Genomic DNA, 27,963 nt, shown 5'->3' with positions numbered 1-27,963 from the left:
AGATACCTTTCTTTCCAAGTTTCTCCTTTGGAGGATGGTTGTATGAAATCAAATATTTCTTTGTTACTTCATGTGTTCTTAATAGTTGCTTCTAATACTCTGTGATAATGTAATAATGGAATTGTCCTTTGCTGTATTTTTTGTAATTGTGTAATTTTCTTTTAAAGTGTAGAGGTTGCTTTTTGGAAAGCCAGGTATATAGCTATATACAGTACTTCTAAAATATAGATCAGAATCAAAATCGCATGATTTGTCTCCATCCTTAGAAGTTAATGTCTCTCACTTCAGCATTTAGGAAATTTTTAGAAAAAACAAATATTTCTATATAAAATTGTAATTCAAAAGGATGTTAAGATTTTCATATTGTTGTTCATCTCTTTGACAGAGAAGTATCTATGGTCTCTGGATTTCTGATGTGTTAAAAGAATATTTTTGTAATTAATCTGAAAACGCAATAATTGTAAATCAGGGCTCAGATTATAACATTGCTTTTCTAAATCTTTTCGAGTGAAATCCTGATGAACTCTAAAAATATATAGCTTGCCATGTCTCATTAATTTAGAAGTCTCTGACTTTTATCAGGAGCTTCAAATGTAAGCGTGTAAGATTGCATGTCAGTTCAGATCAATGAAATTAAACTATTTTGTTTCTTTTTCCCTATAATATAAAATTGTTTGCCTTTTTATGACAGTCACAAGCACTAAAATAGGAACTGATAGAATCCAAGTGTGAAACTAAATTTTTGATTTATTATGCATATTCGTAATACTTACCTATCACAAAATTCTTCCATTTCAGTTTTCTTCCGCCTTTGATTTTCTTTCTTGTTTTAACTCTGTGTTTATTTTTTATTTTTCGAAACACCCCATGGATGACCAGTTTTTCCTTGGTGGACAGCTGTGTCATTTGTGTATCATGTTGTGAGGAGCAAATGTGCACGGTTGTCTCAGGCTGTGCGTGAGGCTGCTTATTAGTGAGACATGGCAGATCTATGTGTATGTTGATAAGAGGACAAGGATGGGAAATGGATTGGCATAAATATGTTGATATTGACTAATAATGTCCTTCAAAACATTGATAGAGTGAACAAAATTAAGACTTTTTTGTTTCTGTTTTCCACTCAGTGGTGATATTTGTAATTAGAATGAGTATGTATTAATATTATAAATTATTTAGATTAATCACAGGAATGCTGTGTTTCTGTACAGTAATTTGTGCTAGCCCTCACTTACATAAACATTAATGCCTTTTTGCTTTTCTTTTTAAGAGAAACACCAGTCGTCAGACAAAGCCGCTGAAGGTTCAGGTTATGCATTCATCTATTGTTGCCCACCAGAGCTTTGGTCTGAAGCTCCTGACTTGGCTTGGCAGTATTATTGGATATTCAGGTAGACAAACTTGAACTTTTTCAAGATAACTTAGAGAACAACTGTGAGGCAAGCTGACTTTTGAAGCAGTGTGGTCTACTTATTTCAGATATGTGATATGCATAAGGCTAAGCTATTAACACCTTGTCAAACTTTTTTGCTGTCAAAATGCTGTATGGCAACAAGATAGTTCTCCATCCTTAGTCCTTTTTAAATGAATGCAGTAAGCTAAAAATAACTGGTCTGCTTAGATAAAACAATTATTCAGAAGTTAGTTGAAGAATGATGTTGAAAGTGATTGCTTTAGTCATTTGCTGCAGTGTAAGTGGAATAACAGAGAAAACGCAAGGAGGTTAGGGCTTTTGGATAAATATAAAGCTAATGAAGTGTTAATTGATATTCAGAGGCTTCTACAAAGGAATCAAAATGTGCAGAATCATTTTTATGGAAAGGCTACATGTTAGTTTTAGTTTGGTTCCTCCTTTGTCTTTACAAATCACAAAGATCTGGAGCATGAGGGGGAATAAAAGGAAAATGTGTCAGACTCTTGCCACTATGCAGAAGTGTAGATACAGTCCCCAATACCTTTAATGTGTACTATGCATCTGTAAATGGTACCAAGAATTATTAATGGAGCACTCTCACCTGTAACATTGTATATACATTCTTCTGTGAAGGTACAACATTTGTTCAGAGATTATGTATTTTATTAGACTGATAGTTGAAAAACTAGCCAGGGTGTCAGGCACAGAGTCTCTATATCAGATTATTTTTGAAAGATAAATAGTTTATATTTGTATAAATTTTTAAATTTTTTAAAAAGTTATGGTAGCAGTTTGTTAAAGTATTTGCCAGTGTTGCTGTATATTAATTTAATATATATGAGCATAAAGGAGAGACATGAGGATATTTAGTTTCTGAAGTAAGTTTTCCTTTTGATGTGATTTGTTGCCAGGCACTGTCTTTCTCACTTTCTTTGAGCATAGTTTTGTGCCATGTCAATTGTGCCTGCTACTTAAGTCACTGATTTCAGCACCTAATTACAACTGTGAAAAAGCAGTTTGAACATGCTAATGAAAGCACTGAATTCATAGTTTGATTCGTGTGCGTGTGTGATGTTTCCAAAATTCTGTAGAGTTCACTTCATTAAATTCAGTTTCCTTTATGATTCAGAGGGGCAAAAAATAGTGTTTGATGGTAAGCACTATGCTTATGGGCTTATGTCTGTGACCCGCGTGCTCAACTACTTTAATTGCCTTGTGCACCTTGCAATGCAGTCTTGCAATAGACTTTGAAGTCTGGCTTTGTGAAGTGCACTTTTGGAGAAAATTGGTTTCCCTTATCTTTTTAACAAATGGTAACAAATATCCAGGCTGTTTTTAAGCAGCCCGTTATCCATTCTTCTGGGAGATGAGGTAAAGGAAATGTACTGCCTGCATCATAAATATTCCTGGCCAGAGGGATAGTCACACGTGAAAGGGTTTTTTGTTTTGACATGCAGGTAGGAGAAATGATGCTGTGATATGAATGTCAAACTCTTGACAGTGAATGAAGGGAAAACCTTACTATGGCATTTTTGTCACAAGCTTGACTATGATATCCTTGCTAGCAAATACCAGTTCTTTGTGAAAAAGCTTCTCTTCACCATTTGTTGAATGGTGTAGTAGGGTTTCTATTAATAACAGGAAAAGAATTGGACCTGAACTCTGCAAGGCAAAAGAATTGTGGTAGGATTTCACAGAAGATACAGTATTGCACCATGCAGTGCAGAACTGTCCAAGCTACAACCATCTCAACTTCTTAGGTAGAGATGGCAAAGTGGTGTGCAGAGATGATGGTTAATGCTTATAAGTACTGTACTTATGTTAGTGAATGTATGTTACCAACAGGTCCAAGGCTAGGTTGGACATACTGTTAATATAAGCGTGTCTGTGTTGTGTTCTGTTGCAGAGGTAGTCTTGTCTTCACTGTGCAAATAATAAAATTTCTTTCTTTCCTTTGGAAAAATACATAGAGAAGTTTTAAAAATAATAGCAGTTAGTAAGTACAAACTAAGAATTGTCACATGTGGGGAATTGCACACTTTTCTTTTCATAGGACTCTAAACAGGAGAAATGTAACTTAAAAAAAATGTGTGGTGTATAATTATTTCTTACATTAGTAAACCAGCAGCACTTTTAGGAAAGCACAACAACGTTTTCATGTGCTATCTTTGAGGAAAAATTGTTGTTTGGTATTTTTCATAAGATTCTTTGATGTTCCATAAGCTAAATATGAGACTTACAAGGTATAAAATATTTGTGGTTCTAGCAGCAAAATACCAAGTTTTTCTGTAGTCAAGGAAAAGATGGCCCTATGGGTTCTACTGTTTAGGCTTTTGAACTTTTGTTTTTTTAGTGGGTTTATCACTGTGATTTATAGTGTCAGCTCAGTCTGTTTGTTTATGGTTGCTTTTTTCCTTTGCTGTCTTGGATATCATTAAGAGCTGCCAAATAGTGAATATCCCTCAGTATATTAGATGCTTGTAACTTATAAAGTTGACTTCAGCATTATTTCTTCAGGTAGTTTGAGATCAGTTTTTATGCTGGCTTCTCAAACGCAAGAGTCTTTGAATTTTTGTTTCTAATGAATTCCCTCTGGTTACATTAATGGAGAAGATGGATATAGTTATGGGTTGGACTATCAAATAGTGGAAGTGTTGGAAAAGTGGTTGCAACTATTTAACCCCCCCAACAACCTAGAAATGGAATGTCAGAGCAGAAAGCCTTATCCCAAAGATGTATCCCTTTGAAAATAATGTCATTTATTGTATGTGCCAAGTTTGTTCTTACTGGAAGACTGGGACTTTGAACTGTGGTTTTTAAAAGTTAGAAAAGTAAACAGTAGCCTGTGAAGAATACCTTTTCTTTTATAGGAATGGAACATGTCAGTTTTTGGTTGGAAATGTCATTAAGCTGGTGCATACTGAGCAGGCTGTGAGCTGCATTGTAGGGTCACCCCACCTGCCCCCCCCCCCCCCCAGCAAAAAAAAGAAAAGAAAGAAAAAGAGTTGTAGAAGAGGAAAATTAGAACCTGATCTTTACGGAAGTAAATTGTATGAGTCAGGAGAATCGTGAGTCTCATATTGGCAAATATCCTTTCTATCTTTGCCCCATAAAAGATTATTGATTTTTCAGGCTTCAATCCTCAACAGTTCCTTTTTATATTGATGGTTTAAAGGGAAGAATTGTGGTTCTAACTACTAAAATGCTTAGTGTGTTGATATTTTCAAATGCATTTAACAAAAGCTTGTTAAATGCTAAATATATTTGTTTTACTAGTCAGTCAGATATAGGAAAAGGGTTCATGGATTCCTTTGAAACAGAGGTATGAAAAAGAGCATTTGTATTCTATATCCATTCAGTTGTTTGTTTTGATGTTCAGGATTTTGTATGCAAATAGAGGAAGGAGTTATGAGTAAAATGATCACATTAGGAGGTTTCCTAATACTCATCAAATTTTCCATTAGCAGCATGTTAAGCCAAGGAATACTTCTGCATAAATGGAAGGTGTTTATACATGTGTGACAAATAGGCAGCCGAGCTCTCCCATTTCAAGCTTTTAAAACTTCTCAAACTTGATATTACATGATTTTTGCAGATTACTTTGACTACTTTGCAATAGCTTCTCATGACGAAGTGTACTGTGTAGCAATTCCCAAATCTGAAATGTTTGCAAAAACACCCTGTCCAGCCTTTGTGTAGTATTCTTCATTCATTAAACTGACTAAGTTTTTAACATGAACTATACATACAGTGTAAAACTTAGCTATATTCAAAATATCTGAAAAGTATTGTGAACCTGTGTAATACTCCTCAATTTTGGTTGGACTTGTGAGCATATAGGCTTTCTGGAAAAACAGCTCTCCAGTTGCCAAAATACGGGTTAAGGAGCCAGTGCTGAACCTGAGAAATTTTCAATTTTGGTCTGTGTCTTTCAATTACAGTAAAGTTATTCATAAGAAACTGAGTGTACTCATGAAATTCCAGATAGCAGCTATCTACAGATTAGGAATCTCCTGACTTAAACAATCAAAAAACCCCTCATATCTAATAAGGAAAGTCCTCTGTCTCTATCTTGTGTGCATTTTTGATGATTTCCCCTCCCTGAGCTAATTTATTATTAGTATGGTACTTCTGTTCTTATTATGAGAGGTGCTTCAAAAATGAAAAATTGCTTTTTGTTTGGTGAACTAAAATAAATTTTCATGAATGTGCATATTGCTTTCTATGAAAACTTGCAGTATGTCAAACTAATGTACTAATTTTGTGTTTAAGGTATAATTAACTTTAAAATTGTTCCATTATTTCTTTAAAAGATGGCCTTCGTCGAATATTGTGTCAGGTTGGTTTACAGGAAGGACCAGATGGTGAAAATTCTTCTCTTGTGGATAAGCTGATGCTGTGTGATTCTAAACTGTGGAAAGGTAAGTTTTCTCCCGCTTCAGGAAAATACTAAAGGATATTATGCATGATAGTTTTCATTTACTGTATCTGTTAACGTTTGATCATTTTTGCTGTGGTACATTGCAGATGCAATTGCCTGTTTAATTATAATTTGTCCCTTTACCATGCATTTCAAAATATATTGAGGACAAAAACATAAGGACGCCATTTGGAGCTTTTTTAGATCCAATATTTCATAGCCTGAAATTCAGGCCTAATATGATATGCAGATGAAAGTGCCAGTTTAAGGAAAATTAGGTGAACAGTAGAGTGAATTTGCTTTACAAGATTTCAGTATCTAGATCATATCTACTAAAATGCCTCATCTTTTTCTCTCTCACGCACTCACTCTCTTTTTTTCTTTTTTTTTTTTTTTTTAATGGATAGGGCAGGGATGTGTTTGTGTTCATGAGGTGTTCTTACTGATCTGAGAACATGCATGTTCTGTTATTTTAGAGCTGTTAAACTCTTTAAAGCCCCATTGACATAGTGGGATTGGCCAGAAAGTTGTAATTTTTGAGGAAGCCGAAATAATTCATTTTGGTGCTATTGTGGAGTCTGTCTGTATTGATGTCCTGAAAGGGCATTTAAAGCCAGGTGTAAGAAAAACAATAGAGAAGCGCTAAGCGAAGGCAGAGAATGATATAGCATAACTGACCTTTCCTTATTGAAATGAGAATGTAGTATTTTGAAGATTTTGTGTGTGTGTATGTGTTTTTCCAGTATCTTTTGTTGTTCTTCAGTTCTGAGGTACAGATATCCTAGAGAGTAGTAATACGTCTTCATGGTCAATCTTGGGACTCCCTTGGAGCAGCAATAAAAGAAGAAAGTAGTAGGGTGGAATGTGAGTGTAGCATGGAAAGAATGATTCCTCTAGCTTTTGTTTTTCTAATCCCTTTTATTTTATGTGAATGTATACCTGTGTTTCAGAACTTTTTTTTCTTTCATCTGCAAATTTGGTGATCTGAAAGGAGCTACTTTTATGAAGAACTACTACTTTTTTAGTACAGGCTTTGTTAGCATAATATCTTCAATGTAAACAAGGAGTAACCTTTTCATTTCTATTTTAACTTTTACATTTTTCTGTCTTTTCTATATTCCATAGTTACTCTGCATTAAGCAAATAGCATAATGGCTTTTGACTTCCAAGTGACCAACAGAAAAAAATGATACAAACATGCATGTATTTCCAAGCTACAAACAGTCAATTCTCATTTGCATTGATAGTTTTTCTGGATGCAGGAAATTTGTAGCCAGGCTACAAATTCAGTAGCTAAAACTAAATTCAGTAGCTAAACTTATTATTTTGGCGATGTTGTTCACAATTACCAATTTATTGCAGTTTGCAGGACATTCCATACTAGCTCCTTTTTTCTAGGCTGTCCAAATCCTCTGTTTACTTTGGGAGTAGAGTTCTCATTTGCCAGACTTGCCTTGCATTTGGAGGTTTTCAACAGCTGAGTATTAACTGATACAAGCATAATAAATAAAGCCATTTAGAGAATTCTCTTTGTTTTAGGCATTCTTCTTCATCTTTTATTACTGGCTGCCAGAAATCAAAGCAGCTTTCTGCTCTGAAATGCAGACTTCATTCATGCTATAAGAGTTTGCATTTGCGAGTGTTTCCATGATGTTTTGACAAAGTAGTCGTTCATAATATTTCATTTTTATTGATAGGTGCTAGAAGTGTTTATCATCAGTTATTTATGAGCAGTCTGCTTATGGATTTGAAGTACAAGAAACTTTTTGCCATCCGCTTTGCAAGAGTAAGTATCTTTCTTACAAAAAGACATTTGAATGCTTAAACGGTCTAGCCAAGAGAGTTTAGCTAGCATACGGAACTTCAAGGCAGCTGTTATCCAGAATTTTTTTGGGGGGGAGGGGGAGGGGGAGGGGGTGTGGGTGCAGGTGCGTGTGTGTGAGAAGTTGAAATGGAATTCTGACTGTTTTATTTTTGTCTTCAAAACCTTAGTTATCGTGGCCTCTCACCTCTTAGGAAGAAAATGAGCTTTACAAGTTCCCCAGAATTAAGGCAGCTCAGACGTTTTTGTGTTCACGGTCAATAATGTAGGCTATCGCTTCTTGAGAGCTAATTGTTCCGCACTGTTGAGGTGTAAGCTGTTGCAGCACTGTTCAGAAATAGTATTTGAAATGCAGTTATGCTGATTAGTATTTGTGCAGCAACTAGTACTTGAAATGCTTTAAATCAGCGCTGCAAAACTGTACTCACTGCTGAAGAAAAATAACTTTTTCTTAAGTAGCAAGTAAAATACTAGCCTTTACTGTGAAAATCAGAGTGAGTAGATCTCATGCCTGAGCTGAAAAGTTGTCATGTTCTTTGTACAAGGTATTTTAATAATAATGAGAATTATTCGTCCCTTTATCATAACATTAGTTTCCCAGAGCACACATTTAAATCAAAAAAAACAGGTCAGTGTGGATTAGAGGTGAATTTCCCCTTGTTGTTTAGAATTACCGGCAGTTGCAGAGAGATTATATGGAGGATGATCACGAACGGGCAGTATCGGTGGCTGCTCTGTCTGTCCAACTCTTCACTGTACCTACTCTGGTGAGTAGTACCTGTCTTTCTTTTAAAAACTGATAGTTGGCACTCCTTGCCTTTTTTTGCCTCCTTCTTAATAGAACTATGAGCGATTGCAGAGTGATTTTATGAAAGATGACCACGACAGAGAGTTCTCAATTGCTGACCTCTCGATACAGATATTCACAGTGCCTTCTCTTGTAAGTACTAAAAGACCAAAAAAAAAAAAAAAAGGAAATCTTTATTTGTTAAAAGCCACGTGAGGCTATTGAACTCAGACAGCATATTTCTCTAACATTATTACAATGGAAATGCAGGACGCTGCTGCTGCAAAGCAGTCAAACTGTTTACAGATATTGCTATGGCTTTACAAGGTTAAGCACATTAACATCACGAAGTTTTGAATCTGACTTCCTAGAGCAGTTTGAGTATTTTTCTTTTTACATTTTTCTTTTATTTTTTTAAGATATTAAATGTTTATGTATAGGCACACACATAATGCTTTAATTTCTGATCATACCAGGTCACATTTACTGTTTGTGGAAATACACATTATGATTTACATACTGCAGTTTCAGAGCATACCATACTGGTGCGGTTTTATAAATGATCTACTGTGTTTATCTTAGTTTTTTAACCAATCCAAGTGCAGGCAAGGGTTGTTTTATGATATTACTCAGTTTCTGTGGTACTTCTAGACTCAGACCAACGTCCTTTCATGCTTCCTCTTAATTTTTGTTTCATAGCTTCAGGCTATGTTCCAAGTTCACTAACTCTGCTGGTCTTTCACCAGCTTATGCTTGCTTGGGAAACCTCCTTTTTTGTTCCAGTCTCTAAATAAGTCTTTCTTAGCTTGTAGTACAAACTACACAAATTAATTTTTGGAGCTGTACTGGAAATGAAAATCTGATTTTCATAGTCAGAATTGTTTCTAAAACGAGTGCCTGTGAATCTTTCCAATACTGAGATCTATAATTCAGTAATAACATGGCGGTTACGGTACTGAGTAAAGTGGGTTTTTCTAGATGGTACTATTTTCTAGATTTGCGTTATTACACATCTGCTAGACAGGTGTGTAATACAGATAATTCAGGCATTTTTCAGGACTTTCAGAATGATTGTAGTATTTATATAGCAGCACTCTTGTTCCCTTTTTTATGGGGTCTTGAAATTATTTTAAACTTTTTGATAAGTTGAAGAATATAAATATCTCCTCCCCCCACCCCCAATAACATTTTCAAAGTGATTTAAATTATTTAAGATTTAGCTGTCAAGCAGCTGAGGTGATTTGGTTTGGGGGAATATGCGTGATTGTGTTCGTGGTGATGGCATTCTGTTTTGTTTTTATGTTAACTATTAGATTCCCTCCCCCCTGCCCCAAGCGTTTCAGAAACTCAATCTGGAGTATCATTAGCAACTTCAGAATCCAGAAGCTGTAGTCAACAACCACAGTATCATTGTGCTAGATCAAGGTGGCCAATCTTGAATCTACCAGCCATGTAATAAACTCTTCATGGGACCTGTGAGCCACAAGACTCATCCGGTTTACCGTGGAGAGCCAACTGAAAGGAGGAGTTCTGGAAGCGCTCATAAGTAGGAGATGGTAGTAATTTCCTCAGTGTGCCCTGTTCTGTCGCAGGGTTGGGTTAGGTTAGGCTGGGCGTGGGAGACAATCTGGCAATGTCAGCCTTTGCAATGCCTGCTGACTTGTTTCCTGCAGTGCATGGATATGTGTACTAGCCCCTGATAGGAATCATAGGTCATCTCACATAATTTTCATGTGGAAATCAAACTGTACAGTTTCTTAGGAATTAAGAAGGCTCAGGCTTTTCGCCGTTGTGCTTGGTAGTTTATAAACAGAAAACAGAAGAGCTGTCCCTGCCATTAAGAGCTCATACTTAAATTATTACAAGAAGAGACAACAGATACTCAAGGGAAGGTACAAGCTAACAGTCAGATAGTAGGTTAGCAGCAGCCTAGGCATAGTTGAACTTCTGTAACTATTTTGGCAAAGAAAAATTCCACAGAAGGGATCTGAATTATGATAATTTCTGGTTAGATTCCGTTTTTCTTCAGTCAATATTTGGAAGTTTGGCTTTCAATAACTAAAACAGAGGAGCATAATGATATTATAACTGTTTTGGATAAAATGTCATATATGAATTTCATCATGCAATATGAAACTTATTCTTGTTACTAGTGTCTTTTAATTACAGCAGATTTCAATGTACTTTGGCATAGGCTCGAATGCTAATAACAGAAGAAAATCTCATGACCACTATCATCAAAACTTTTATGGACCACTTAAGGCACCGTGACATCCAAGGCAGGTTTCAGTTTGAACGTTACACTGCTCTTCAGGCTTTCAAATTCAGACGTGTTCAGAGCCTTATTTTGGATCTCAAGTAAGTATATTAATTGTGTGCTAATTTGATCAACTGAAAAAAGAAAAGAAATTAATGCTTGTATTTGTTTCTAATGTACTCAGGTATGTGTTGATAAGTAAGCCAACTGAGTGGTCAGATGACTTGAGGCACAAGTTTCTAGAGGGTTTTGATGCCTTCTTAGAGTTACTCAAATGTATGCAGGTATGTAAATCTGTGAAGTACAGAATTTGCAGAACACATTTTCTTCTTGAAAGAAGAGGCCAGCTGTCATGTTTTGAAAATTGATGAAATTTAATGTAACTTCCATTTTATGATAACTTGAATTCAGTATAACTGTTGGAATCATGTCATGTTTGCCTGAACATAATGTCTCACCTAACTTTTTTAGTTCAGTTTGTTGCTGTAGAAGGCAGTAAAAAGGAAAATCAGTTCAAACAGAAATGTGTCATTTTGTCATATTTTGCAGCTGTACAGGCATAAAAGATGCATTTAATTGTGTGAGCAGAATCTTGTCCATCTTAACCAACATTCGTTCTTTCTGAGCGCTCAAGATACTACTTGAATGTCAGCAGAGTTGCTCTTCGTATTAAGAAATATATAGTCTCCTGACATACAAGTAGACATCTTCACTGTGATGTTTTTTCAGCCTTTTTTTGCACCATATTATCTTAAGAGTTGAATATTTTAAAAGCAGTGCAACTTTTACACAGGCACATGGCCATGTGATCATAAAGTATAATGAGAATCTCTCGTATTTTTCAGTACATCAGTAGAATATCTTTCTTGATACTTATGTTTTGTTAGTCTGTGTAAGAAAGTTTCTTCTCTTGAATATACTGAAGTTATCAGATGACACCATATTTATCTTATTGGGCCCAGATCTGATTAGGGACTCTAGTACTCAGTCTTTAGTAAGTACTTACCAGCATTTAATAGCATGTCCCTAGAAAACACATTTTTGAAAAGTGAAATGGCTTTGTAAGATGATGTATATATGTAAAAGTTTTTGTAAAAAGAATTTATGACTCTGCTCATGATGGTGAAATTTTTCCAGGTCTTAAAAGTAATAATAAATAGATTTTAGATCTGAAACCTTTCTTATCCCAGTATTCTTATCTCCTCCACTTTCTGTTTCATTTTCTTATTATTTTAGATCTGTCTGAATCCTTTTAGAATATTGTCAGTTTTATTTTTCATATTGTAGCAATATTATAAAAATAAGAACAGGTAACCACTGTCCCATATTTATGTTATGTTGTCAGGGTGTTTCAGGGGTATATTGCTGAAATGCACAATTCTTTTTGTTCCAGGGCATGGATCCAATAACTCGTCAAGTAGGACAACACATTGAAATGGAACCAGAATGGGAAGCAGCATTTACATTGCAGATGAAATTAACACTTGTTATTTCAATGATGCAGGACTGGTGTGCTTTGGATGTAAGTTCCTTCTAGTTTTTTTTTTTTCCTGTGTGAATATGTGAAAAAAAGATGAAACTTAGTAATATATGTTAACAATGGAACAAAGCACATAATTGCACCACCAGCCAAAATCTTCCTTTATGAGCCAGTACAAACTTTTCTGTATTTGAAAAAGCTTTTTAGAGCTTGAACTGACAACTTCATAAAAATGTGATCAAGTCTTTTGAAGAAATACTGCTGACAGAGCTCTGTCAAACATCCAGAAGTTGTGATTGTCTATCTAAACACGACTCCCTCTTCTCCAATAATTATAATAGAGGACCAGGCCCTGTACCTATCTATGCTGCCTGGTTGTAAATCGGGTTTCTATACCATAAGTGTTTCAAATTTTAGGACAGCAGACCTTCAGCACAGTAAAATATTGCTATGGAACAAGTGATCCTAGAATATCTGAACACTCAAACTGGCCTTAATCTGCCACTCTTAGCTTGCAGGTTTTACTGACACAACATGATCATTGTTCAGAAGGTTATATGGTACCAGTTACAAAGAAAAATACTAGTGAATCTGTTTAATCAGACGCATCTGGATGAGTTTCAGGATGTGTCCTCCTTAATGATTTAGGTTATGGTGGAGTCCTTGTCTTAATCTTGTAAGACTGTTAGTAAAGGTAAAACTCAAAACATTGTATCAAAACCATCAGATATTGTACATACAAGGGTGATGTTATTTTTGCAGAGCTCTGTTTTCTTCATAATCTGCATAAACCACAATCTTTCTTGTAGGAAAAAGTATTAATTGAAGCTTACAAGAAATGCCTGACTGTGTTGATGCAGTGTCACAGTGGTTTTACTGATGGAGAGCAACCTATTGTTCTCAGTATGTGTGGACATTCAGTTGAGACCATCAGATATTGTGTTTCTCAGGAAAAAGTTAGCATTCATCTCCCAGTTTCTCGTTTACTTGCAGGTATGAACCAGTTTAAAATATTTCAGGTAACCAAAACATTGTATAAATGTAACTTAAGTTTATGTGGACACAAGGAACCACACACCAGCTGTTGACAGCCTGAATAGAGTGTATATTAGCCATTTTCTAGCTGTTGGATAGCCTTTAAGCAAAATGTTTCGCTTCAGGCCTGGGGGAAATTGTCTCACATCTCTGGAATTGTCAGTGGGGGGTGCTGTAGGCAGCCGTACTGCTGCTTTTGTGTCATTTGACTGATGCAAAAAAAGTCCAACAAAATAGAATCTGTCGTTGAGAGATTGCTTTGAAATATGCTTAGCTGTCAGGCTGAATAGACTAATTGACATTCTGTTAGAGAGCATGTCTGTCAAACATCTGGTTACAAACCGATGTGTCACTGGAAAGCTAGGCAATGTTTTGGGGTTTTTTTCCGCCTTGTATTGTGGCTAACTTGTTGAACAGTTGTGTTTCAAAAAAGATTGAATTTTAGTTTAAATGGAATCAGTCATCTGACAGTAAAATAAATTCACAGGTAATGAAACGAAAAAATTAATTCTTGGGTAAAACATCAAACAGCTCAATCAAAGAATTTTGAATTTTTCAATCTACAAGCAAAAGCCTTGTAGCTTAAAAAACAAACCTTATTGTATTTTGCAGGGGCCTCATAATAGTTCCTGAACTATTATTATTTCTATAAACCTAAAGATTGATGGAAAGGATGGAGAATCTGTCATTGATAACTTGACCTGATAGACCAAGGATACTTGGCTATCTCTGAGGGGACATGACATGAGCCAAAAAAAAAAAAAAAAAAAAGCCAAAACCCACCTGTTCTCCTGCAAATATTTTACAGAATCAATGGGGAAACTTTAATTTTGACATGTATAGTTTGTGATATGTCTTTTCAGAAAGTATCTAACTACAACAAGATAAATATGCAAACTTGTTCATGAAGATTATCTCTAGAAAATGGTCAGATAGTAAATTAGATGGCTTTTTTTGTCCTATTGAAATGATGTAAAATATTATATGCTATATAATGTATGTATTTGTGTTACGTATTCATATAGGCTTGCATGTTTTGCTGAGTAAAACCGAAGTGGCATATAAATTTCCTGAGCTGCTACCCCTGGTATGTAATTAAATATGACATACTCATTAAATATAACAAGTTAATGCTTTTAATATGCTGAAAGTGAAATTGGTTATGTAAGATTACAATATTATTAAAAATAACAGATTACCTTTCTGCTACAAAGTCTGTTTAGAGAAGTCATCTTTGTGCAGTGGGTAGAATCATCTCTTAAAAGATCAATAGATGTTCATGACTAGGCCTTAAGCAATCAGTATTGCCCTGTTAAATAATTTAAGACTCTCAAATTTAAGGTTTGTATTTTATTCTTCATGCATTACCTTCTTTTCACAGTAGAGACTGTGACCTATTCTTTCTCCTTGGCTTTGGAGTTTCTAGTTTTGTTCCCCAGTTATTTCTTGCTTCTTGCATGTTCCTATTGGTACACCGCTGCTTTAAGGGGAAGTTAAAATGAGCAAAGTCAATAAAAAGAAGGTAGAACAGAAGTGGCAGACGAAATTTCTTTTGAAAGAAAGCTAACCTTTGAATGAAAGAAAGCAAAAATAGCAATGTTATTAAATTGTTAAAGTTAAATGTGTTTATTCCTAAACTTGAGTCCACACAGAGTACTTGTGTGGAGCAAAGTTAAATGTGAGATTTGTTAACAGAGTGCTTGGATGGGTTGTTAAGTGAGCTCATCCAATCTTTGTAATGCGTGTTCTGGACTTGCCACATTTTCATTTTCCTAAAGTTATTTAATGACTATAAATATCCTCCCTTCTCCTCCATTTTGACCTCATTTCCTTTAACTTTTCTCTATTTATATGAAAATGCTATGTCTCTTTATTTAATGTAGAGTGAACTTAGCCCACCTATGTTGATAGAACATCCTCTACGATGCCTAGTCCTATGCGCCCAAGTACATGCAGGGATGTGGAGAAGAAATGGATTCTCTCTTGTTAATCAGGTAGGTACTTAGTAGCTGTATAATCAGTTTTCTGGTAACTTTCTACGTGGTGATTTCACACCTCAAGAACTTCCCTTTCTCTATTTAAAAACATAATTTCAATAGTGATTTCAAAATCCACTTGTGGAAATCTTATGGAAAGGCAATGGGAGTGAGGCACTTGCATCATTGAATACTTAGGCTTTTAAGCTGGTCTTTGATTTCTTAGCTGGAAGTTGCTTTTTTGTCTCAGAACTACTACAATGCTCAGTGAACCTAGCACTCTGCTCGTAAAGAAGCTCCTAAGTATAATGCAATTAACATCCCTTACCTTGTTTACTGTACACTGTCCAACAATGACAAGAAGTGCTGAATTAGATCTGTATTTCTTTGGTAATGCATTCATCACCTTCATGCAAAAATATGTCTCAGATATATAAATATGCACCACTGTGGCAAGATATTATTACTATTTCTATTCATAAGGTAATTAAAATCCTGAAATCGTACAGTAAAGAAGCATTACAACCAGGATAGAACAGTGTTTCTTGGCTTTTATCTCTGTGTAGAGAGAGATCATGCTTCTGTAGACAAACTTCTTCTGACTCAAGTTTTCTCTGCATTTGTGCAAATTAGGTCTTAGGTGTTTTGAGCACAACAGCTATAAAATGGATACTGTAGTGTTGGTGCCACCCACCAGGGTGATGGTCTTAAGTGATTTACGTAGCAAGACAAAGATTATAACAGAAATAGGATTTAGTTCTGTGAGGTGTTAACTTGATTTAATCACAAAACTGTTCTCCCCCCCCCCCCAACAAGTGCCCATCTTCATCAGATAGTTGCAATGCACATGCACTTGGAGGCTGAAATCAGTTTGTGTGAATGGCTTAAATTCTGACACTCTTGCCTTTTAGCCTAAAGAATGTGTCGTTATAAGGCGATGTCTTCGTTGTCATTTTTTAAACTAAAAGAAATGCTATATACAACTATAAACAACATTCTTATTACTATAGACACATAACCAAATCTGAAATTTCAGCGTAACTTCTGATGGAGAAATAACTACTCTCTGTGTTGACTTCCCTTGATTTTTTGGCATCATAAATTTAAGAGAATACTTAAAGTGCTATGGCTTCCATGATCTAGAAGAGCCTTTTTCTTTCCATTGACTATAGAGAACTCATGTTCAGCCAGATACTCTAGGATATTTTCCCAGAAGATAGGAATGGGCATTTGCTTGTGGAACTGCAGTTTGAGAAAGAGAGGGAAGGCATGCTCTACTGTCTGATTCATGTAATATTGGTGAGAAATGGTGGCCCCCCAACCCAAGGAGAGCAGAGATGTTCCCCAGCCCTACCTAGAAACTTGACAGCTTGTTTTTTTCCCCTAATTGCTGTGGAATCAACATTTCCTAGTTTTCTGTGCCATGTGCTGATGGTCATGTTGCTACTGTTTCATTGTACTGTTGAGTTTACTCCTAGAATAGTTTGGGTTAAGTGTGGTTCTGACATGCTCTTAACATTTTCCTGAAACTGGCAACTCCTAAAAGATTCAATCTCAACTAACGGAAGAGCATTTCATGCAGCATTTCTCTGGCTACAGGGGCTTTTTCTCCCATGAATTTCAAATATGTAAATACTGAACATGTAAATATATTAAAACTTAGCCCAAAACACTTCAAGATTTTTCCTTCTGTTAAGTGTATGCGATCTAAACATTGGATCAATACAACTCAGCCAGCAACTAGGCATGTTTTATGCCATATTAAAATGCTTTTTGCATACAAATATCAGTATAAATTTTACAGATTTTTAATACACGTTTTTAGTCACTAATACTGTACGACGAGTTTATTTTTCCAGAAGGAAAATAAGTTTAAATATAATCATTAAATATTGTGCTTTTTTTTCAGATTTATTACTATCATAATGTGAAGTGCAGAAGGGAGATGTTTGACAAGGACATAGTCATGCTTCAGGTAGCCACCTATACCAGTCTGCATTTTATTGAGCATTTTCAGGGTTTGTGTGCATGTGTGTACAGCTCCATCAAAACCCTTCAATGGCAAGGAAAAATCCAAGTTTTTGTGGAAGAGCTGCTATTCTTCATTATTGTATCTGTGTCCTTGCGGGAAAATTATGTAGAGGAGATACTGTTGTAATCCTGTTTTTTTTTTTTCTTTAAACATGCTGCGGAAAGTGCAGAACTTCCTGTGTAATGGCTGTGTAATACTACATCTTTAAGAATGTAATATTTTAACTAATGGATGATGCTGTACTGGCAGTTATGAGTCTTCAGGTCTTCAGTATTGGGCTCAGTGCATGTGTTGCCTCTTTTCCCTTTCTCGTTTCCCATCAAAACTGACCTTTGAAATGCTGGATAGGGGAGTTATGCTCGTATAGCAGTTTGCCAATTTTGCTATATTGTAAAATCTCTTCTGAAGCCCAAAACTGAGAGTGAACTTAGCCCTGACAGGAGAAGATCTGATGCATTACATCTAAATTGAAGCAATGAAAGCTAAAATTTGCAGCTGAAAGTTTGCAGTTGACCAAGACAGCCCTCTTTTTGCAAGAGGGCACCCAAATCTTACCTAGACTTAGTACTACCCAGCACGATGTATGTGTCCAGAGTTACTTGTGGTTTCAGACATATTTCACTAAGGCTTGATCTGTCCCTGATTTGTGATGGTCATCATCATCATGTGGATATAAGCAGTTCTGTGAGAAATTATTCTGTCTTAAAGATAGTCCTGTTATCAATAGGAAACAACTGCTTGCTAAAATCTTATCTGTTAATTAACAAAATATCTAAATTAGCCAGTTATGAATATTAATTGTCAATTTTTCAGAAGTGGAAGTAAATGTGTGTGGCTATATTTTAAAATCAGTATTATTCTTTCCAGGGAAGTTTGGAAAGTCTTGCTAATGTTTTGAGGGTTACAATTTATAATCTGTTTTTTAAATCAGTATATGGTATACATTAAGTGCTAAACACACATTTTAATATGCCCTCTAGAAGTGGGGGCAGCAAGAACAGAGTAGCAAAAACAAAACAAACTTATAGTGGATTTTATTTGGGATAGAATAACCCTGAGTATTTTACATGTAAGGCATCAAATTGATAAAGCAAAGGACTGTGTTTACTCAAACATATGTTGTTACTTGCATTACTGAAGCCCTAAGAGGGTAAGCTTAAGTAGTTAAATCTCTTTGGCCAGCATAGAGGGAGAAGAATGAATTTCATAAGGAATATATTGTGAACGTTGGCTATGAAATACAAATATACTGTAATAACACCAGATGTATTTTCCATTTATAATAACCATTTTTTCTTTTGTAATAGACAGGTGTATCTATGATGGATCCAAATCATTTCCTGATGATAATGCTGAGTCGCTTTGAACTTTATCAGATATTTAGTACTCCAGACTACGGTAAAAGATTTAGCACAGAAAATACTAACAAGGTATTTTTTATTCTGCCATAATGGAAAACTTGCTATTTTGTTTTTGAAAGTGTATCAGACTCTATTGCATCAACTCTGTGTAATTTCTTGACAAAAATACAGAAGTAACTATACCTTATTTTAGTTTGACCAGTTTGAAATTTGCATAAATATATTTACATGTTGAAATGGTAAATGTAAGAAACTGATGTATAATTTTTGCATTATTTAGGAATTTTAAGGCGATCATGATTGCATTTCAGAAAAGCTTAATTTTGAAGTGTAAGCATGGAAAAGGACAATATTTTTGAAACATATAAAAAATATTTTGAGCTTATAGAATTTTTTTTTTTTACTTGAAAAATGGTTATTCTGTTTCTTGTTTATTTTAAATCAGGATATTGTTCAACAAAATAACACTCTTATAGAAGAAATGCTATACCTCATTATAATGATTGTTGGTAAGTTCAGAATGCATTTAATCTTTTTTTTTTAATTTAATTTGTTTAATGGCGTAGAATAAGCATACTTCATTATCATCTGAAGTTCAGTCCCATTTCCAGTTCTTGCAGTTCAGACTGCTTTCCTGGGAGGAAAGACTTGCTGAATTTTGCTCAGTTTTAATTCCTTTAAGGCACAAGTATCAGTCCTGCAAAGTCATCCTGATCATAAAAAAAGATGTTAGGGCCTTGAAACTAGTTTAGGCTAATTCAATGATATTTTTGAATGCTGGTTGGTGAGCTGGTGGGATTTCCTCAAAAATATTTGTTTTCTAGTCTTTTCCTTCAAATTGCAGAAGAACAGAAGATAAAGTAATATTTTAAAAGTCCTAACAATAATACTGTTATATTTTGTTCACAGGAGAACGATTCAGTCCTGGGATAGGACAGGTAAATGCAACAGATGAAATCAAGCGAGAGATCATCCATCAGCTGAGCATCAGGCCCATGGCTCACAGTGAATTGGTGAAGGCATTACCCGAAGATGTAAGTAACTTAGGAAAAATGTAACTTCAACATTATAAGATTGCTGGAAATTTCTGTCTCAAGCCTGTTTATGCCCTTAATTGTGGAATGGGAGCAGCATGACTATGCAAAAATTAAGATTAACACAGATTAATAGTTGTTAGGGAGAGGTAGGAAAGAGCTGTAGAAGGAAATAAAATCTGAAAGAGGCAGGAGCTAAAACATGAGAGCTTCTTTGGCACTTTTTTCTTTTTAATACTGTTTCTTATTAGGCCACCTGGTCAGCAGTCTCTGTATTCTGATAGTAAGCCCTGAGTGAAAGGGTAGAAGTTTGTTGCCAGGGCTATCCAAAAATATCAAATGTGTTATTTTGAAGCCTAACAGTAATTGAAAATAATAGGCACAGTACAACATAATTACTTGTAACATAAATGCTTCAAAATGTGACATAAATGCTTTGTTTATATGAAGCATTTATGCGAAATGTAAGTACTTGTGTAGGATAGCCAAGTTGAGTTCAAAAACATTGTTTAAAAAAAAAGTTAAACTTTTAACATGATTCAAGGAGAAAAGTCGAGATTTGAAAGTTAATTTTCTACTATATTGGTAATACTTTTATTAAAATCTTTTGAATTATTTTCATTGTTCTAAATATTCTAAGTAGGTAACAGACAAATGTGAAAAGTCAAAACATAGACTAACCTTTTTCTTAGTATTTTAGGGTTGGATGAAAGAAAACATTTTAAGCTAGAATTCTAAATTAATTACCTTTTCAGGCTTAGTTAAATTCATTTTTCCTGGACTATTAACTGCTATGAATGTGTATTGCAGGATAGGAATGTGACTTAAAATTAGTAATTTGTGTATAAAGCGCTGTTACATATTTGAGCTGATTTCTCCTGTTACCTTTTGTGTGGTGGTTTTGTCATTTTTCAGTGACCTGACTTTTTAGCATGCTCCTGTATTGATTTATTTTTGTTATGTCTAAGTTTGCTAGGGTAGGGAAAAACAGTAAAAAAAATTTTTTTTAAATGGCACAGTTTTTTAAAAACACTTTTTGAAGACATGGTATTTCTGAATTTATCTTCATGTTACTTGTTTTAGAGTTCTCTGGAGCGCTATTAAAATTACTTAGTACTACATCTAATTTGCTTGTTTGTCTAATGCTGTGTGATATTAAAACATATGTAATTCAAGAATCGCAGTAACACTATCTTGCCTTTTCTTTTTACTCAATGTAGGAGAACAGAGAGACGGGAATGGAAAGTGTGATTGAAGAAGTTGCCTGTTTTAAGTATGTTTTACTTTATTCTGGTATTTCAGCTTTAGAAGTTGAATACCTAAGTTAGTGAAAATGAGAGAACAGAAGAAGGGGGCTGGGTCACTGTTTTCCCCATGACTTCGCTTATGTACATCACTCTAAATACCATTACTTATTTGATTTCTAGAACGTCTCTTGAGCAACACTTTTTAGCTGTTCTAGTTTAACATTTCAGCATAAAAATGGTTTATAACCATTGAACATTATGTTTTTATACATCTTTATTTTTTCTTTGTAGAAAACCTGGATTAACAGGCAGAGGGCTGTATGAACTAAAACCAGAATGTGCCAAGAACTTCAATCTGTATTTCTATCACTTTTCAAGGGCAGAGCAATCAAAGGTAACTAGTAATTTAACCTTCTGTTTTTAATTTTCCTTGTTTTTTCTGTTTTTAAAGCTTTATTTTGTGAAGGAATATTATGAACCAGCATTTAAAAAAAAAAAAAAAAGTTAACATATTTCAGAATGTTGACAAAGTTTAGCTGAGATTTTGCAGTGATTTCTGTGCCATCAGATGCTGCACCCTGTACAGAACTACTGAAATCAGTGAGGCTTCAGGAGTTCGTCTGTGTAAAACTTGTAGTTTTATTAGGCCTTATTCTACTGAAAGTATTTTAACAGTCTGTATTTCCCCTTACCTTTATGGAAATTACTGTTTTAGCTCAGATTTGGCTCCTGATTTTATACTAAAAAGAATCCAGTCTGGCTTAGGATAAGATTGCTTCTGAAGGTGCAGGCAGTATGAGGTATTTACAGGTAGAATGTAAGACAAACTGAAAGGATATGGAAACTTGCTTGTATTATTGAAGACTAGTGAAAAGAGGGGAAAAACTGTAATAATGTAATAAAGTAAAAATGCTATTTTTTTAATTTTGTATTTGTACAGGTTTTGAGTAAAATCTGCATAATTCTTCTATTTCAGGCAGAGGAAGCACAAAGAAAGCTGAAAAAACAGAACAGAGAAGATACAGGTACATTCTCTTTGAGGGAGGGTGGGAAAAGAAGGAAACACCTGTGGAACTGCATATTGCCCTGACACTTTTAGACTAACATCATGTTCTTGGGTTGGCCAGAAGTTGGTGAAAATGTAGTAATTTCTCATCTATCTTCCTGGTCATAGACAGGAATCTAATCTGTCGTGGAACCAGCCTTAAGAGTAGCTTATTCCTTCAACTTTTGTGTTAAATACAAGCAATGCTGAATGTTACAGCACACTTATCTGTAATACTGTTTATCAAGCAACTGTATACTGTCTTTGGTTAGACTTTAGCTCTCTGAAAGTTGGACACTTTATATGGGTCTTGCAAATTTTAGAGATGTTCAGATGTGAAAAACACAAATTTCCCTTTCAGCACTTCCACCCCCTGCTCTGCCTCCTTTCTGCCCACTTTTTGCAAGCCTGGTTAATATTCTGCAATCTGATGTCATGCTGTGCATTATGGGAACTATACTGCAGTGGGCAGTAGAACACAATGGCTATGCCTGGTCAGAGTCCATGTTGCAAAGGGTATGTTTCTGTATTTAAAATTATGCATATGCTAAAGAAGGAATGTGTGTTTCAGCATTTTAACATCTGTTTATAGTTTTTTAAAAAATTATTTGTTGCTTACTTGGTATATTAACATATACAGAATGTATATGTTTGAGTAGTAAGTGGTGTTTTCTGACAGATATACAAGGCTGGGGAGACCTCTCTGCCTCCAATGCAATTTATTTTTAAAAGTATATGGAAGACAGAGGTAAATTTCTGACAGGTGCACACGAGGGAAGAATTCTGCTTGGATCAGTTGAAATAATTGAAATACGTTTTTTCTGACATTTCTTTGCTTCTTTGTGTATTTTCAATGTAGGCTAAATCATTTTAGAAAAAATCATAAAATACAGAAAAGAGTTTTCTAACAGGGAAGTGTTTTGGTATTGGAAAGCTGAACCAAACTGTTTGTTCCTCGGTATTTATAATAGTCGTTAGAAACCTGGAGAACTACTCTAGGTTTTGTTGTCTATGATGGTCATTGTCAGATGTGCAAAAGTTGCTGGCTAAAGGCAAACTGCCATCAAAGGGGCTATTCCTATTGGTAAGGATTGTTGTTTGGCCTCCAAAACCAAACTTTTGGAAAATGTTGATAGACTTTTTGAAATAACATTTTGAAATAAAGCCCCAGCTGGGAAGCTGAATATTAATTTTTTGACATTTGGTCTAGTTGAACGTATATTACTTTTTATAGCTAAATTCAAATCCATGTGAGAGCAATTCCATACAGAATACCTTATTGCAAAAAGAACAGTGTATCAGTATTATAAATCAGAGGAAAAGCTGGAGAATGCAGTCGCATTTCAGTAACATGAGAAGGTTAGGCTTTAAAATAAGTACTTCAATAGCTTAAGGTATTTTGCATCTGAGCTAAAACAGGCTCAGTCACTTGGGTGCCTCTCTTTTGTTCTCCAAACTCAGGATTCAAGAAGGACATAGTGTTTGCTCAGAAACAGTGCTTGGTATTCACTGGTGCCATGCAATTGGACTTTCCTGGGCAAACCACTCTCAGCTTGGGCACACCATACACAGGTTGATATGAGGCATCTGGGAGAGGTGGCATATATCTGATGAGGCCTGTAAGCTATGTGATAAGCTGGGAAAAATTGGCTGTTACTTTAAACAAAAAACCCTCCAAGAGTCTGTGTGATAACACAGAAATTCAATTTTATCATTTTTTTCTATGGATACTCTAGTTATCTTGAAGTGTTTCATTCCAGTTCTGATGGGTATTTTCTAGTGCTTATGACTTCCCACAATATTATTTCCGATCATTCAGTAAGGCTTTTTACCTAGGGTATCCTGGCAGTTTATTTGTGATGATGTTAGTAGTCGATTGAGCATGACAGAGCACACAACCAAATTTAAGTATTTCAGCTTTAAAATGCCACGCAGACTATTTTAGGACCAAATAGGTAATTTTAAATACAAGGTTGCAGCTTTTTACTGACCTAAAGGTTAAGTCAACATTCTCTTTTATTTATTTCAAAATGCATCTAGAGTGTTAAAATAAATTGGTTTAATAATTTTAATTTTTTGTCAATTAACTTTTCTATATGATTAAATATACATCTGTGCATATGTGGGCATACACACAAAATATCATCATGCTTCTGTCCAGAGTTGCAATAATAGCATGCAATTGCTAGGGAAAGTCGAGAAATATGAGAAACTAATGAAATTTATCCCAAAGCACAGAGTTCACAGTGAGTAAGCAGGACAGCAAACGAAGACATATGAGCAGTGAAATGCTTTTGTTTCTGGTGAAGTTTCAAGAATGTATAAACACACGTTGTCACTCATGTTTAATGTAGCTATGGAACTACTTTAAATATGTTCTTATTATTTCATTTTGCTGTATAACTTCTTTGTCTTTTAATGAATTACTCAAACTATTTACAGAAATTACATGTATGCTTTAAGAAAAGGACTAAAACTGATAATTTTTACTTAGGTTTTGCACTTGCTTGGAATGGCACTACAAGAAGAAAAACAACATCTAGAGAATCTCAGTGAGGAGAATGTCGTAACATTTACCTTCACTCAGAAAATATCAAGTACGCCTGTCTTTTCAAATGTATAGCAAATTTGAAGCAACTGAAAATGCCAGTGTATTATATTTTCTTCTTCTGAGACAGCATTTACCAAAAGTTTGTTTACCCATCAAAAAAAATTTTTTTAGTGTTATAGTTTAGTGTGCAAAAGAGAGAATTCTCAAATTCTACAAAAAAAAAAAAGATTATGTATATGTACTTCACATATATTTGTAGATTCTGTGGTAGTAGCATACTGTATGCCTTTTTTAGGGAAGAAAAGAAATCTAAAAATAGAATAATTTCCAGCAAATCTTATTCTTAATATCTTTTTTGAAGTGTCTCAATAAAGATTGCTGCCGTCTTGAAATACACGATCAAATTTTACAATTGCAAAAACTGTAGCTGTATTCTTAATAAATAGTTGTTTAATCTTGACTCTCCCCTGCATTTTCTGTTTAGTTCCTGTAGTTTTCTGAAAACAAGAAAGTTGATAAGACTCTTCTGTTGAAAATAGGTGGGAAATACAATGTTGTAAGTTGTACATGGCAGCTCCCCGGAGGCAAACAGCCAGGGAATGCATGCAGTGTATGTGGTCTTAAAAAACAAACAAAAAAAAAAACCAAAAAAACAACCCCCCCCCCCCCCAGGCAACAAGCAAGACTTTTAAGACTATTCCCTCTAATTTTTCAACAGTGAGAGGATATTTATGAAAATATTTGGAGGGAGTGAAAGACACATTGTGCATATTTGTAGAAGGGATTCTTCAGCTGTTGAATTTATACAAGTTTCTTTTTTTATTACAATGAGTGATCAGGTTGCCAGGTATAAATATAATCAATTGTCATGTTTATTTTTTTTCTCAGGACCAGGAGAGGCACCCAATAATTCCCCTAGTATACTAGCTATGCTAGAAACACTGCAAAATGCACCTCATCTGGAAGTGCACAAGGATATGATCAGATGGATATTGAAGGTAAATCTGTTTTATATCATTTATGAAAATCTTGGAAAGAAGATTTTTGAAACTTTGCTAACTACACTGTGATGATTTGCTTGTATTTCCTATGTTGATTTGTTGTGCCTACTTGTTTTCTCTTCTGGAATCCAACACTATGCATTATCTGGCCAACATTGTAGTAAGCACAGTTTTTATATATTCATGTGCCAGACTAATTAAGAAGGGTTTTTTGGGTTTTGTTGTTGTTGTTTTTACAGACTTTCAATGCTATTAAGAAGCTAAGAGAAAGCTCCTCTACAAGTCCTGTGGCAGAAACAGAAGGAAATATTATGGAGGAGGTAAAAAGTTACAGCAGTTAGCTCATCTGAAACTGGTGTGGATTGTGGCCAGCAATGAATTACGTTTCTAATTGCTGCTCTAAATCAAAGACCAGAAATCCCAGTGATTTCTGAAATTTTAATTCTGTCTCACAGATTTTAGATTAGACCAACACAGTTTTTTTGAAAGACCTAGTGGGAGAGTCCCTGATCTCCCCCTGCCCTTTTGCTTTATTTGTTGTGGCCTCCAAAACTCTGGCAAGTTACTACTTACTAGTGCTGGTCATAGCACTGATCATAGCACTTAAAGACTCTACTCATCCCATCATTTCAGACTGTATGGGAAGCTGTTAAAAATGTACAGACCCCATTTCTCTTACTTTGCAGGTCATTCCAGATAAACTCTGCCAGTTTGTTTAGCTTGACATGGCATTCTAGATGTTACACAAAGACCTTGGAGTACTATAATGCATTAAAAATGCAACCAATGTGGATGGAGGGAGTGCAGTCCTTGGGACCTGTTATTTACTTTCCTTTTTATTTCATATTACGCATGCTCAAAGAAAAGAGAAAAGAATAAAATTCAAGGGTGGAGAGAGAGTGTGCTTCCGGATCTGCAGTTCTACTTGGCATTTAACATAAGCCAAAGCAAAGAGGGCACAAAAACTTTCTAGTAATTCAGGATTTTTCTCTTTTTATGAGACTCTGATTGCTAAGTGGTTAGTATAAGTTATGCACAGCAGTAGGTAACATAAATTGTTTGTTGTAACAAGATTTTAAATGAACAATGCAATTTCAGAGTTCACGCGATAAAGACAAAGCTGAGAGAAAGCGGAAAGCTGAGATTGCCAGGCTGCGCAGGGAGAAGATCATGGCCCAGATGTCTGAGATGCAACGGCACTTCATTAATGAAAATAAAGAACTCTTTCAGCAGACGTTGGAGGAGCTAGATACTTCAGCCTCTGGCGTACATGATAATAGGTAAAGGAAAAAAAATTAAAATGAGATTTCATTAACTTTTACATCATATTGTCTTATTGCTACTGTTTAAACCAAACAGCATTTTTTTTAGTCTTGATGAAGAGCTATTCAGAAATTCGAGACTAAAAAAGAAGCATTAAAGGGAGCTTCTTTCTTTCCTTCCACTTACTGTCAAGATTGTAGGATGAATATTGATTTCTCCCTCCTCCTGTCTTCACAGTGCTCAGTGTAAGCTGTTAAATAACTTTTTTTTTCCTGTAAAACCATCCAATAGAATTGTTAATTTGACAAGAAGAGAAAATGAAGAGAAGTCAATTTTTTTGTGAAACGATAACCTTATCATACATACTGAATTGGAAATAGCTGATGCACGCTTGTCATCTGTGGGTGATAAATACAGTTGTTAGAATAAATACAATTGTTAAAATATAATTTGGAAGAAATAAGGATGTCAAACATGGCCACTGTTGGGAGGGTGTAATTTTTTTTTTCTAGAAAATATTTTTGCATAACTATTTTGGGGGGCATAGCTATTGTTATATACTTGCCAAAATTATTTTTTGTCAGAGCGTATTTAACATAAAGCTATAAATGTTTATTAATCACATTTGAAATGTTTATTAATCACATTTGATGCATGATCTTTTTTTTTTTTTTTTTTAAATACTGTGCTCACTAGTATTCTTTGAATATTCCAGCCCTGTAATTTCAGATACAAAACTCACAGCTTTGGGACCAGAGCAAACCAGAGTGGCTGAACACAGACAGGTTGTTATGTGTATATTGTGTCAAGAAGAACAAGAAGTTAAAGTGGACAGCAGGGCTATGGTCTTGGCAGCATTTATTCAAAGATCAACTGTGTTATCTAAAAATAGAAACAAAATTATTCCAGACCCTGGTAAGTGGTATTCGTAGTCATCTTTATTATGAATTTCAGAGTTGCCTGTAATGACCATGTGCTTTTTATAAAGCAGTATAGCTTCACCTTCTCATATTAGCTGTATAATTGTGAATTACTTCATTGTCATCAGCGGCAAAATTCTTTTTTTTTTTTGTCTGCAGTAGAGTGCATTCTAAATAATAAAAAGTAACTGCAAAGTGTTATCTAAAAGCTTTCAAGAGCCATTTATGAGAAATTATTTATAACTATTAAAAAACCCTTCAGGTTTGGAAGCTTGTATTCTTAAACAAGTCACATACAGAGGGGAAGCATTCATGTACTGC

The 27,963-nt window shown here is 35.0% G+C and overlaps 1 protein-coding gene across 7 annotated transcripts in view; it reads left to right on the top strand.

Moving 5' to 3' along the window:
- Positions 1-27,963, top strand: part of UBR2 (ubiquitin protein ligase E3 component n-recognin 2) — a 58,066-nt gene that overhangs the window by 12,400 nt on the left and 17,703 nt on the right. For 3 of the 7 annotated variants that reach the window (XM_026123265.2, XM_064509602.1, XM_026123266.2), the window contains exons 8-31: positions 1,268-1,388; positions 5,725-5,832; positions 7,529-7,617; positions 8,322-8,420; positions 8,495-8,593; positions 10,635-10,798; positions 10,882-10,981; positions 12,091-12,219; positions 12,987-13,170; positions 14,238-14,299; positions 15,096-15,206; positions 17,098-17,163; positions 18,528-18,650; positions 19,027-19,090; positions 19,491-19,615; positions 20,836-20,888; positions 21,154-21,256; positions 21,839-21,887; positions 22,269-22,423; positions 24,402-24,504; positions 25,347-25,456; positions 25,699-25,779; positions 26,558-26,739; positions 27,438-27,637. In XM_026123265.2, coding sequence (XP_025979050.2) covers positions 1,268-1,388; positions 5,725-5,832; positions 7,529-7,617; positions 8,322-8,420; positions 8,495-8,593; positions 10,635-10,798; positions 10,882-10,981; positions 12,091-12,219; positions 12,987-13,170; positions 14,238-14,299; positions 15,096-15,206; positions 17,098-17,163; positions 18,528-18,650; positions 19,027-19,090; positions 19,491-19,615; positions 20,836-20,888; positions 21,154-21,256; positions 21,839-21,887; positions 22,269-22,423; positions 24,402-24,504; positions 25,347-25,456; positions 25,699-25,779; positions 26,558-26,739; positions 27,438-27,637 — 2,680 coding nt within the window. The remainder of the gene's footprint in view (positions 1-1,267; positions 1,389-5,724; positions 5,833-7,528; positions 7,618-8,321; positions 8,421-8,494; positions 8,594-10,634; positions 10,799-10,881; positions 10,982-12,090; positions 12,220-12,986; positions 13,171-14,237; positions 14,300-15,095; positions 15,207-17,097; positions 17,164-18,527; positions 18,651-19,026; positions 19,091-19,490; positions 19,616-20,835; positions 20,889-21,153; positions 21,257-21,838; positions 21,888-22,268; positions 22,424-24,401; positions 24,505-25,346; positions 25,457-25,698; positions 25,780-26,557; positions 26,740-27,437; positions 27,638-27,963) is intronic. The other 4 variants (XM_064509605.1, XM_026123271.2, XM_026123270.2 and 1 more) reach the window with 2 other exon arrangements.

This window comes from Dromaius novaehollandiae, chromosome 3 (assembly GCF_036370855.1).
Source record: "Dromaius novaehollandiae isolate bDroNov1 chromosome 3, bDroNov1.hap1, whole genome shotgun sequence".
NCBI classification, from domain to species: Eukaryota; Metazoa; Chordata; class Aves; order Casuariiformes; family Dromaiidae; genus Dromaius; species Dromaius novaehollandiae.
Note: the sequence above shows the minus strand (reverse complement) of the source record. Positions and strands in the feature narration are given on the sequence as shown.